Genomic DNA, 13403 nt, shown 5'->3' on the forward strand with positions numbered 1-13403 from the left:
TCAGCACTTACTAACCACATGCAAGCTCTCTTACAACTACTCAACAGAGTTTGTGCATCACAAGCACCACCACGCAGCCACAGCTGTCACACACAATACAGACCTGCTTTAACGCTTTTAAGAGAGCACCACAAGACCAACAAGAACTCAACTAGTACCATTGCATTACACCTTGCACCATTCGGCCACCTACAGTAACCCCTACACCATTCTGCCACCAGCAGCAGCCCTTACACCATTTGGTCACTGTAAACACAGCCTGTTCTTGGAAATTTTCCAAGAACCAGGACAACAACCAACCTAGTTCTCTAGGTTCTGATCAGTCCTCTCAAGTTCTTGAAGATTTTCAACCCAGAAATACCAACAGCACAAAGAGAAGAGATAACCAACCTTCGTTTGAGAGCTTCAGCCAACCATTCACTGCTGAAGTTGTTTTCTTAGGAAAGGAGGTTCTGCGCACCAGAAAAAAGAAGAGCTGAGGTGTTTCAGGCCTGGGACGAACCTCTTTTCTCCATTGACAGCCCAAAAAAGAAAAGGAGAGAACTGAAGCACGAACTGAAATTGTCACGAACTGAAACAGGTCACGAACCTTGCTCTGATACCATGTTTCTACTGTTGCTACAGTAGTCCGAACCAGTAAGGAGAAGAAGAAAGAGAAGGAGAAGAAGAAGAAGAGGAGAAAAAGAACATGAAAGAACTGTCGAACCTGATGGCTAAACCCTATCAGTCGACCTCTTAATAGTGATTGGGCTCTAATTAAATGTACAAGGACTAAACTGCCCCTACTTAAGTATGGGACAGAGAACATCTAATAAGACTGCCACATAAGCTCATAACTTAACCAAGGTGAGTTGACTAATCTACCCTTATTCGGCTAACTCTAACAGATAAATTTAAGTAAATTAGGCTAAGTAAAAGAAACTTAGTTATAACTGATGACAAATAACTTATGTGATAAGTTAATTTTGATAAATAACTACCATAAACCTACCGTCCAACCCAAATTCCACACAAATGTCCAGCTGCAGCAGGTTTCTATTAGCTTCATGAGGAAAGAAAATGAAGCTTCAGATCTAAAACTTAAAGGACAGGTGAAGTGGTTCTTCATTTGTGAGCACACTCCTTGGTTATAGGCAACGAATGTTGCATAACGGAAGTTTGTTGAATTGGCTGAGTATTTCCAGCATCAAAATACATTGCACCTCATATGTCATCATCATTGTTATCATTGCACTTTATAAATGTTCAATGAAATATTAAAAAAGACTATAGGCTTCTGTTAAGGGGGAGTCTTTGTCTTGCCTAAGAGCCATTTATTTTTTGTTGTCCTTGTGCATCATTTCAATATCTGATATGTTAAAAGTTTTTGGCAGAGCATTCTTCAAATTATCATACTTGTGGTTTGATCTGTATTAAGTTGGTGGTGTATCGCTGTTATTGGGGAATGTGCTAATAGGTGGACTTCATGATCTGTTCTGTCTTAGATAAGAACTATGGGCCTCTATGAGTACTGTCTCCATCATGCCTAGGATAAGAACCATGAGCCACTACCAGTGGGAGGATTTAATGTAATATCAGCCCCATTAGGGATCTCTCTCATTAGAGAAGGACACATGGGAGCAAAGTATTGTCAGACCAACAATCTCTACTATCTTCTTTCTTATTATTCACTAAACGAGCTATAGTGTAAATAAAAGACAATCCTTCCTAGTATGGACATACACTATCGAGAAGCAACCTAAAAAGGGAATCAACCACTCAAAAGAGGCATAAGATGGTGTCAGTGTCGAGTATGTAAGGGTATTTCTGTCTTTATACTTATGTTGAGGTTGCTGATGTGTAATATTATGTTAGAACTAGTGTCCCTCACTTAAGTAAGAGCACATGTGTCTTTTCCATTATGTTAGTAATATAAAACATATCTGGCCCAATGGAAAGGTAATTTTTCTCTCATTCGAACCAGACTTTTCTTCTCTCTTTTTCTCCTCCTCTCTCTCTCTCTCTCTCTCTCTTCTTTCTTCTCTCTTCTTGACTGTTATCAGACTAACAGAACTCAAGGGCAGGCCGAATCATAATATGGTATCAGAGCTCAACTAAGCAATTCGGATCTGCCCAGATTTTTGTTTTCTGCGCACCCAGTCTAGGGTTTTCTCCTGGTTTCTTTGCCATCGGTTGGAGATAAGGGAAAGGACCGAAAAGGAGTGGTTGCCCTCTTCCCTTGGAGGTCTCTATGCCTCCAGTTGTGCTGTTCGTGGTCGGTTATTGTGGTCTCTAAGAAGCCCACCCCCCCCCCTAATCGATGAAGACAAGAGGGCTGATTTGTGTGGTGCAGTCTTGTGTGGTTTGAATTTCGGGTGATGAGGTAAGAGAATTTTTATGCATTGTTTTTTTTATTATGAATCAAATAAGAAGTATGTTTCAGATCGTATGGTGGGATTTCAGACTGTAGTGTGCTAGGGTTTATGCTGTTTTCAGTGTGATTCGAAGGGGGAGTGGTCCTCATAAAGTGTGGGGAGATTTCAGGTAGTCGTGGGATAGGGTTTGTGGTGTAAAGAGTGCAATCTTCAGCAATAACAAGTGCTGAAACCAGTGTGATCAGTGTGTGGTGTGGTCTAGCGTGCAGTGTGCCAAATTCAGCAATAACAGAATTCAGCAATGGGAGATAGCAGTGATAGCAAATCTAATGTGATGATACCTACTAACTACTTGAATGTTCAAATGACCTCCATTAAATTGAATGGAGAGAATTATGTACCTTGGGCTAAATCTATAGAAGTTTTTTTTAAGGAAAAGAAGAAGGTGAAACACATAAGGGAGGAAAAACCCTCCACTGATTCTCATGAGTACGATGACTGGGAACAAGATGATGCACGGATTATCACATGGTTATGGAACAATATGGAACCCAAGATTAGTGTAAATTTCATGTTTCTTGACATTGCCAAAGATGTGTGGGATCATGCTAAGAAGTTGTATTCGGTAAAGACAATACAACCAGAGTATATTAGCTGTATCTGGAATACTTTAATCTGCAACAGGGTAATCAGAGTCTTGAGGAGTACTATGCTAGTATGAGAAACATTCGTAATGAGTTGAATGTTTATCACCCCCCACTTCTGATATCAAAATTCAGCAACAGCAAAGAGAACAACTTGATGTGACTATTTTTAGTGGGGCTGAAATCTAAGTATGAACCAGTGCGGGCTAAAGTTTAGTATGAGAAACATTTTTAGTGTTTGCTCGACTTCGGAGGATTTCCATTGGATCTACTGAGAACTCTAATGTTTCCGATAGATCGGCCTTTGTAGTATCAAGGGGCCGTGGTGTTAGAGGTGGAACTCGGGGAGCTCAGTCTGGCCGTAGTGGTAGCAGTGGTCCGGTATATGGCTGGAGTGGTGGTGGACCTACATATAACCGTGGTGGTGGTCGTACTGGAGATAGAGATTCAGGGGGAGCCCGTGGCAAAGGACGTGGTTCTAGATCGAGGAAGTGTACTCATTGTGGTATGGATGGACATACCATTAATTATTGCTATGACTTGCATGGTTCACCCTCAACCTGGGCCAATCATGCCATGACTAGTGACAATAGTTTTAGACATGAGAATCGTTCAACTGATCAGATACTTCTTACATCCACATATGTTCCCAGGAAGGAGATGATGAGTGTCCCCCGTGATGAGTATGAGAGGTTTGTCTAGTCCATATCTCAGAAGAAGACGGCTACTCTCGCACACTCAGGTATGGCTTGTTTGGCATCCACACCCAATCCCTGGATTATTGACTCTGGAGCCTTTGATCACATGATTGGAACTCCAGGTGTTTTCTTCCCTCTCTCATTGCTCAACATCACAATCTGTTACCCTTGCTAATGGTTCCACATCCTCCATTTGTGGTGTTGGCAATGTTAACATGACCCCCTTATATTTATCCTCAGTTTTGTATGTCCCTAAATTTTCGTTTGACCTTATGTCTTTTAGTAAGTTGACCAAGTCACTCAATTGCTCTATTATATTTTACCCTTCTTCGTGTGTTTTTCAGGATCTCAAGACGGGGATGAAGATTGGTGGAGGTCATGAAGAACATCAATAACTCTCCAGTCATCTCTCTCTCCTCTCTAGTGGCACTGTCGATTTGGTCATCCTTCGCTGAAAGTTTTGAAGTCTTTGGTCCCTTCATTGAGTCAACTTTTTGTTTTAGATAGTGAGTCGTGTCAGTTGGAGAAACATCATCGTGTTCCCTTTAGTCCTAGGGTTGATAACCGTGTGTCAAGTCCTTTTTCTTTGGTTCATTCAAATGTTTGGGGTCCTTATAAAGTGATGTCATACAATGGGTGTAGATATTTTTGTCATTTTGTTGATGATTATTCAAGGATGATGTGGCTCTATTTAATGAAAGAAATGAGTGAATTGTTTACCACCTTTCAAAAAATTTATGCTAAGATTCACAACCAATTTGGTGTTCACATTAAAATTTTTCATTCCGATAATGGCCGTGAATATTTCTCTTCATCATTTCAAGAATACTTGGACCAATATGGCATTATACATCATACCTCATATACCTACACCCCACAACAAAATGGGGTGGCTGAGAGAAAGAATCGTCATCTTTTGGAAACAGCTCGATCCCTCATGCATCACATGAATGTTCCCAAACCCTTTTGAAGTGATGCGGTGCTTACTTCTTGCTTCTTGATTAATCGGATGCCCACGTCTATCCTTGATGGTCATTCCCCATTCACTACCTTGTTTCCCACCTTGTCTCTGTTTCCTCTTTCTTGTTGGGTTTTTGGGTGTGTTTGCTTCGTCCATAGTCTGGGCCCCGGGAAGGACAAGTTAGATGCACGATCCATTAAGTGCATCTTCCTTAGCTATTCTCGGACCCAGAAAGGGTATAAGTGTTATCATTCTAGTTCTCGATGTTCTTTTGTGTGTGCTGGTGTTACCTTTTTTGAGTCTATGTTTTTCTTAGGGTCCAGTGATGTTTCTTCTTATCACCTCCTCTTCCTCTTCCAGTTACAGATTTTGTTCCTCTTGTTCCAGCTATGACGAAGTCCTTGCCTCCAGTGCCACCACTTGTTGAACGACCACCTATCCATCAAGTCTATACACATCACCCACATGTACCGGCTGTTCCTCCTCCAGCTCCATCAATGTCGACAGATCCGACAGTTGTCCCCACACCAGCCCCAAACCCGGTATCTGATCTTGATCTTCCCATTGCCTTACGGAAAGGTAAATGCACTTTTACCCTTCATCCTATTTCTAATTATGTTTCACTCACTCACCTTTCCGCTTTCCATCACTAGTTTTCTCTTTGTTATCCTCTGTTGTTGTCCCTAAGAATGTCCATTAAGCCCTTGCCTCTCTAGGATGGTGTCGTGCAATGGAAGAAGAACTCTCAGCTCTAACTCATAATCATACTTGGGACCTCACCACTATTCCTCCTGGGAAGCAGGCTGTCGGTTGTCAGTGGGTTTATATTGTTAAGTATTTACCTGATGGTAGTGTAGAGCGACTGAAAGCCAGATTGGTTGCAAAAGGGTACTTCCAAACCTATGGTATTGACTACACAGAGACCTTCTCCCCAGTTGCTAAGATAGGTTCGGTTCGTGTTGTGATCTCTCTTGCTGTTATGTATGATTGGTCCCTTTATCAGCTTGATATCAGGAATGCTTTCTTGCATGGTGATTTGCTCGAGGAGGTCTATATGGAGCAACCACCGGGGTTTGTTGCTCAGGGGAGGATGGTAAGGTGTGCAAACTAAAGAAGGCTATTTATGGGCTTAAATAATCTCCTCGAGCATGGTTTGGTAGGTTCAGTGAGGTGGTAAAGAAGTTTGGTATGAAACAGTGCCAAGTTGATCATACAGTCTTCAATCGTGACTCTCAGGTAGGAAAAATCCTATTGGTGGTGTATGTAGATGATATTGTTATTAACGAGAATGATAAAATGGGCATTGACAGGTTGAAGACTTTTTTGCAGGAACACTTTCAAACAAAGAACCTTGGTAAATTGAAATATTTCATGGGGATAGAAGTAGCAAGGTCTAAACGTGGTATTAATTTGTGTCAGAGGAAATATGTGCTTGATTTGCTAGAGGAAACAGGTTTGTTAGGTGTTAAACCAGCCGAAACACCTATGGAAACAAATACTAAGTTGAGTAGTGATATGGGTGAAGTGTTTGAAGAACACTTGTAGGTAAACTGAACTACCTAACCATTACTCGGCCAGATATTTCATTTGCGGTTAGTGTGGTAAGTCAGTTCATGCAGAAACCTCTGGGTCCTCATTGGGATGCGGTTCTAAGAATTATGAGGTATTTAAAAAGGGCTTCTAGTCGTGGTTTGGTATACAAAAGTGGGGGAAAACTTGAAATATAAGGATATACTGATGTTGATTGGGCCGGTTCTATTTCTGATAGGAGATCTACCACAGGTTATTGCACTTTTCTTGGGTGTAATCTGGTGACATGGAAAAGTAAGAAGCAAACAATCATGGTGAGAAGCAGTGCAAAGGCAAAATATAGAGCTATGGCACATACCACTTGTGAATTAGTGTGGCTAAGGAGCCTTCTACAAGAGATAGGATACAATGTTAACAATCCAATGTAGCTTTACTGTGACGATCAGGCTGCAATTCATATTTCTTCAAATCCGGTGTTTCATGAAAGAACCAAGCACATAGAGGTTGATTGTAGGGCTGTTCATAAGAAGACCCAACCCGACCAAACCAATCAACCCAGACTGACCCAACCCGAATCGACCGGGTTTTCTTCAGCACCGGTTGGCTTTGAGTTGTAAAAAATCACAAACCGATGGTTTGGGTTAGTTTCGGTTTTCATATGTTAAACCAAAACTGACCCGAACCAAAGCCGACTTAGTAGTTAGTAGTTAGTTCCTAGTTAGTATTTACAACCTACTTAGTTCCTACTTAACTAAGTTGTCTCTATCCTAGTTACAACCTAACTTAATTTCTAGTCTTGTAGTTAGGAATGACATTAATGGCAGGTATTGTAAGACAACTAGACAATGAATTTTTTTGGAGAAGTTTAAAGAAAATAATCAAAGGATCCTAGTTTTTATGGTCTTTTACACCAAATAGGCAACCGATTACAATTAGAATTAGGTGTCCTTTTTTACTTAGATTAGAAGGTTTCTTGAAATATACAAATTTCAGTCTTCTTTCTCTAATACGGTTTGACTTTCTATTTTCTTGATAGCTTCTATTCTAACTTGGTCCGCCCCCTACCAATTTCAGTCTTCTTTCTGTAATAGAATTAGGTGTCCTTTTTTACATCAAATTTCAGTCTTCTTTCTCCAATCTACCAATTTATTACCATGGTTGAACTTAGAGCCGAAACCGACCCAACCCGACTCAAACCGACCAGGTCGGTTTTTCTTAACACAGGATCGGTTTCGGTTTCAACTTCAAGTAACCCGACCAGGTCGGGTCGGTTGAAAAAATATCAGTAAACCGACCCAACCCGACCTGTGAACAACCCTAGTTGACTGTCACTTTGTGAGAGAGAAGGTGCTGAGTGGAGTGATAGACACTGCATATGTTAACACAGGGAACCAGTGGGCAGACTTATTTACTAAAGGATTGAGTCGGGGAAGAGTGGACTACATATGTAACAAGCTGGGATTATATGATATATACTCACTAGCTTGAGGGGGAGTGTTAGTGTCGAGTATGTAGGGGTATTTCTGTATTTATACTTATGTTGAGGTTGTTGATGTGTAATATTATGTTAGAACTAATGTCCCTAACTTAAATAGGGGCACATGTGTATTTTCCATTATGTTAGTAATATAAAACATATCTGGTCGAATGGGAGAGGTAATTTTTCTCTCATTTGAAGTAGACTTTTCTTCTCTCCTTTTCTCCTCCTTTCTCTCTATTTCTTTCTTCTTTCTTCTTCTCTCTTCTTGACTGTTATCAGACTAGCAAAACTCAAGGGCAGGCCGAATCATAATAAATGGGAACTATTTCAGAATTCGTGATGGATGGACACGTAATCATTTTTAATATAGATCACATAGAATAAGTTAAGATGGATTTCTCAGATTAGATTGGCAATAAAAGGTTAACATGAAGGCTAAAGTTGTGCAGAAAATGTGGATTTACTATGATCTCAAGGACAATCATAAAAAAGAATCACTTTCAAATATGGACAATAAGAAGAGAATTTAAGAATGTAGGCACTTATGATACACAAATATGTCTACATCTATCAACATAATACAACCAGGGCATGGATATGGGATTTGTGTAGGCTATGTCTTAGGGCCTGTTTGTTTGCCAATATGTTGGGCGAGGGGGAATGTTGGTCAATGTGGAAGTTGACCAACTTCCCCACGTTCTTTTGCAGGGATGTGTAGGGCCCAAGAAAAGTGAACTTTCTTAGGTAAGTTTTACCCTTATCCCGGGTGGGTAAATCACTTACTCATGGAGGAGGAAAGTTGTCCAAACTATTGTGTGATTAAAATACCCCTGCCAGCACATAGAAGTTAGGGATCCTTTGGGAAGCTGTCTCATTTACCCAGCTAACATTTTCCCGACAAAAGAACATAGGTAAGTGCATTTTACCTGGGTAAACAACTTCCTAGAAAATGAATGAGGACTTAGTATGGTAAAGGAATATGTAGCTAAAGGTTAAAAGAGTATGTTACATGATGTTTGTTACATATTAGATTACACATGCAAAGCTTACTGTAACATGAGACTAGCATTTCCACCATCCCTACACATCAGAGCAACACAGATGGAGACTAGCATGCTTGCAAATAAGATTCTACATAAATGAAGGAATCGGATACTTATTTTAAGGAACTTTTGGATTTGGATGAGGGAAAAGTTTCAAGATATCACTATTGATAATGGATTTGGATGAGGGAAAAGTTTCAAGATATCACTATTGATAATGGATTTGGATGAGGGAAAAGTTTCAAGATATCACTATTGATAATGGATTTGGATGAGGGAAAAGTTTCAAGATATCACTATTGATAATGTGGTGAGTTGGCTTCATGTAGCTACTTAACTGACTATAGGACAAATTTCTGAAGTGACTTCATTTCCACCATCCCTTGGAACAGTTAAGCTTAATGTTGATGGAATTCTCTATAACATAGAAAGGTCAGCAGTAATTATGGAGGATCTATATTATTTGTGTATTCAAGATATATTGGTGTATGAACTCCTTCAGAGCACAGTTGTTTCATTTCTCAAGGGGCCAAGACATGCCTTCTCCTGGGTTTGATGGAGTGGGCAGCCAATTCTATAGATGATAGAGTAATGAGTAGTATAGGCAAGACTGAGTTCTACTGGGTTACAGTTTCCAGATTAGGTTTGATATTTTGGGGGTTCTCTTTGCTGTCACTATACTGGGGGAATTGTGTGGTCTAGGGTGCAAGCCATTGTTGATGGTCTTGCTTGTTTTTTGTTGTAGTTCTCTTATCAAGGTTCTAAATATCATATGATACGCTGGATGGGGCGTATCAGCCTGTATCACTGCCCGCTTTTATTTTATTTTTAGTTTTTTTTCAAACCTGTTCAGGGGGGTCGGTATAAGGCCTGTCTACCCCCTGAAACAGGTCAAACCCCAAAACACTTACTGTAGGGGTGTATTGGAGGGTCACCAGATATGTATTGGTCTATACACTCCAATGCATTGCAAAATTTCAATCCCTGCTCATATTGTTATTTTTTATATCTTTAGTAAAATAGTTAAGTATTTAATACTCGCATTAATCAACCAGTTAAGACCACTAAGAAAGTCTTGTATTTGGGACTTCTGTTTCTTTATAATGCATTTTTAACTGCCTCTACTGGTTTAGAAAAAAAAAAAAAAGTGGAGATTTAATAAGAAAATGAAAAGTTGTGCCCTTTGTGCAGTACCAAGGATAGAGTAAAGAAACCAAAAAAATTAAAGAATAGAAAAAGAATAGGAACCCCTTACCTCACAAAATCAAGGCGCCATCCATCAAAACCAACGCTATTACGAAGCCAATTTAGCCACTCCTTGATATCTTTTCGCACAAAATCTTGGGAATGGTCGATGTTGGGTGCTGCATGAAATATATCACCTGCAGACAGATAGGTACAAAGGTAATCAAGTGAAATCAAAATCCAATTATCAAGGTCAGTAGCTGGCAAGAAATCTTATTGGCTTTTGGTTATAAAATTTGTAATATTTTCCTTCTAAACAAGACTTTAATCAAAGGGCACAATCTTGCATGATAATTTGGAAGCTTGGTGGCTTCTGAGTGTTTATGCATGAGGGCCAAAAAGGAGCTCCAGATGAAGTGGGGGATATAGACTTCTGGGAGTTCATTATTGGAAGTCAGATACAGAAGATAGCTGCCCATATCATTTCTATAATTTGAATCTTACATCAGCAGTGGAAGTAAAAGTATAATGTGCACAACAGATAGGATGGTTTATGAAATTATGATCATTTGGAATGAAAGTTCTGGGTATAATGTGCAGAGCAGATAGGAAAGTTTATGAACTGAGGATTTAATGTGTACATCTGCTGCCAGCACTGCAGATGTACATGCTAAATCTTCAGGGTGAGGTCAAAACAGATTAGTGCTCTTTTGATCAACTGCGGATTTATGCAGTTAAAATTGTTTTAGCTATCTCTTTGTGCGCTGGAGAAGGGGGCTTCTAAATCTTTCCTATTTGAGAAAGGAAAACTTTTATTAGTATAGACTTCCCAAACTCCTAGTCCTAGTTTATTTGAACTTAGAAGGAAAAAGCTGCTACAATATTCATTTTGAGAGAATAACTTAAATAGAAGGTCACTTTACAATTCAGTTGTATATGGTGCAGAATTGTTCTTTAGAAGAAATCGAGAAATTACATACTTAGAAATTTTTTGATAGCAAAAGAAAAATATAATTTATAAAAAATAAGAGTCTGATTACATCCATAACAAGATGCTAAGGTAACACCTTAGAAAAAAAAAAAAACTAATCGTAGATACAGACAGAATCACATTCCAGCACCTCCAAAAAATCTCTGCTGAACTCATTTAAGAAATTTGATCAGTATGCAAATTAGTCAACCCACTTACGAGAGGAGGGTTTGGACATGTGGCCTACAAGGTGCTTAATTCATGCCATCGCTAACAATGTGTTTAGTTGCAAAGAAAATAGAATAGGGAAACAAAAATTTAAAAGAAGGTAACTCTCCTACCAATAAAAAAAAATGGCTTGGTTTAGATGATAAGGGAAGGCAAAGAAAAACAATGGGTGTGATGATTTATATTCGTCAGTTTCAGATCTGAACTTGATGTAAAGAAGAAGAGAGAGAGGGAGAGAAGAAAAGAAGGAGAAATAGAAGAAGAAGAAACCTGTTCGAACCCAAAAGAAGAGAATAAAATAGTTCACATTCTCTCTTAGGTCGGCCAGGATATATAGTTTACTAAAATAAATAGCAAATGTCTTTTATACCCCTATTTAAGTGGGGACACATCAGCACTAACTAAAAGACACATCACCATATTAATAAAACTCAAATGATTATTCTACCCTTATTTAGTCGACACTAACAATGGGCATCTTTCTTTTCTTTCCTTTTTCTCTTTCTTATTTTTCTTTTATCTCATTTCCTTGCAACCAAAAACAGTGTAAAGGAATAAATTGGGAGCATGTTTGTTAATCGGTCATTTAGTTAAAATTTAAATGACCCAATTAAGCTTGGAGACTTTCTTTGGGGCTCAATAGAAGTCACCATGTTCCTCTCCCTACCCTTTTGAATAAAATAATTAAATGTTTGGATAACCACTAATAGTCAGGTAAAACATCTATGAGGCCATGCATACCAGGATTGTGCAAAAGGGACAATCCAGAGGGTTCTCTATTTGATGGAGAGTTAGAATTTTGCAGGACAAATAGGTAGGGTTGTTTAGGAAACTTTCCTAATTGATCTGAGTAGACACCTATTTTCCATATATAGATGGATGGATATACATAGCCGTAATAATGATCCATTTCTGCAGATACTGAAGCAAGGAAAGAATTCATGGAGAAACAAATCGTTTTATTTTTTCCATTTCTAGACCAATTTCATAATTTTTATGTCATAGGATATTGATATTGTTTGAGCATTTTTTTTTAATTAATATTGTAGTTGCAGGTGTCTTAAGAATAGGGTTATGCTTTCTATAAATATGTTGTTGTTTCAATATTATTATTTGTGGTAACTTTTGGACTTGCTATTTAAATTAATTCACATAATTGCATGGTATGGGAGGAAAGGAATGCATGAATCTTCAATGAGAAGTATCAATCAAAACAAGAAATTGTTGAAACCATAAAGATAAGAGTTGCAAACTGGGTAAAATCACCAGAACTTTTGTAAATCTTCTCAATGGTTGACATAATTAGGGCGTGGAATGAAGTGGCACAATCTAGGAAGAAGGAAAGGTAATGGAATGGAACCCCCAGCTAATAAAAAAATCAAGCTGAATTTTGTTGGAAGCTCTATGGGAAATCCAGGATTGGCAGGCATTGGTGGTGTGTTTAGAGATTCCTCAAGCAAAGTGGTGGCAATATATTCAGGCCCGTTAGGGGTAGGTGATTTAAAAAACTTGCTAAGCAGGCCTTGATTTAAAAAACTTGAAGATTGAAGGTGATTCTAAACTGGTGATTTCTTGGATTACCAACAGAGATAATGTTCCATGGATTTACAGACATTCCATAAGGAAGATTGAAAGCCTTGCAAGGGAGCTAAATGCATCTTTTACATGGATTAGGAGGACTGCAAATGGGATGGTCGACTCATTAGCCAAACAGAGGGTCTACAGGAAGCAATTATTTTGGGCTTTATTGTAATATTCTGTAGGGCAATGACCGTCTTTTTTTGCTTTACTGTAATTCTGTAATTCTATATCTTGTTCACTTAATTAATAAAATTCTTCTTTGCTGATAAAAAAAAGTTACTAGAGTTGTCTAGGAGTTAAAGTTCTTATTGAAGTGTCCTTATGGGTAACTTTTTTTTATGGATAACATATTAAATTTTATAGATTGTGAGAAAAGTGTATACAACCAGTGCCTAGCACACCAAAACAGGCCAGATAATACAAAAACTTTGTAAACTAATTAGGTTTACATCAAGAAGTCCATTTGTACCCCAAAAGAGCTGCTTTTTTTTCACCCCCTGTGTTGAGAGCCCTAAGCACCGACTGAAAACACTTGATAAAATGTCCTTTCCCCAAGATTTATCCTTTCTCATAACTATTCTGAACTGCCATGTAACCGGGCTATCATTTCTAAGTGTAGAGATCATTAGTGTGGTCCCCATCTGTTTTATTAGTTTATTATGTTTAATGTTTAGTCTTTCTGTTTAGTTTCAGTCAACAGTTATTTTCTGTTAGTATTTATTTATATTT

At 38.6% G+C, this 13403-nt stretch overlaps 1 protein-coding gene across 2 annotated transcripts in view; it reads right to left on the reverse strand.

Moving 5' to 3' along the window:
* LOC148863291 (uncharacterized) overlaps nucleotides 1-13403 on the reverse strand; it is a 45352-nt gene that overhangs the window by 13858 nt on the left and 18091 nt on the right. For both annotated transcript variants that reach the window (XM_088981620.1, XM_088981619.1), the window contains one exon: nucleotides 9966-10092. In XM_088981620.1, coding sequence (XP_088837746.1) covers nucleotides 9966-10092 — 127 coding nt within the window. The remainder of the gene's footprint in view (nucleotides 1-9965; nucleotides 10093-13403) is intronic.

Source organism: Nelumbo lutea, chromosome 3, assembly GCF_056320005.1.
Source record: "Nelumbo lutea isolate HS-2025 chromosome 3, American lotus-T2T, whole genome shotgun sequence".
Classification (NCBI taxonomy): Eukaryota; Viridiplantae; Streptophyta; class Magnoliopsida; order Proteales; family Nelumbonaceae; genus Nelumbo; species Nelumbo lutea.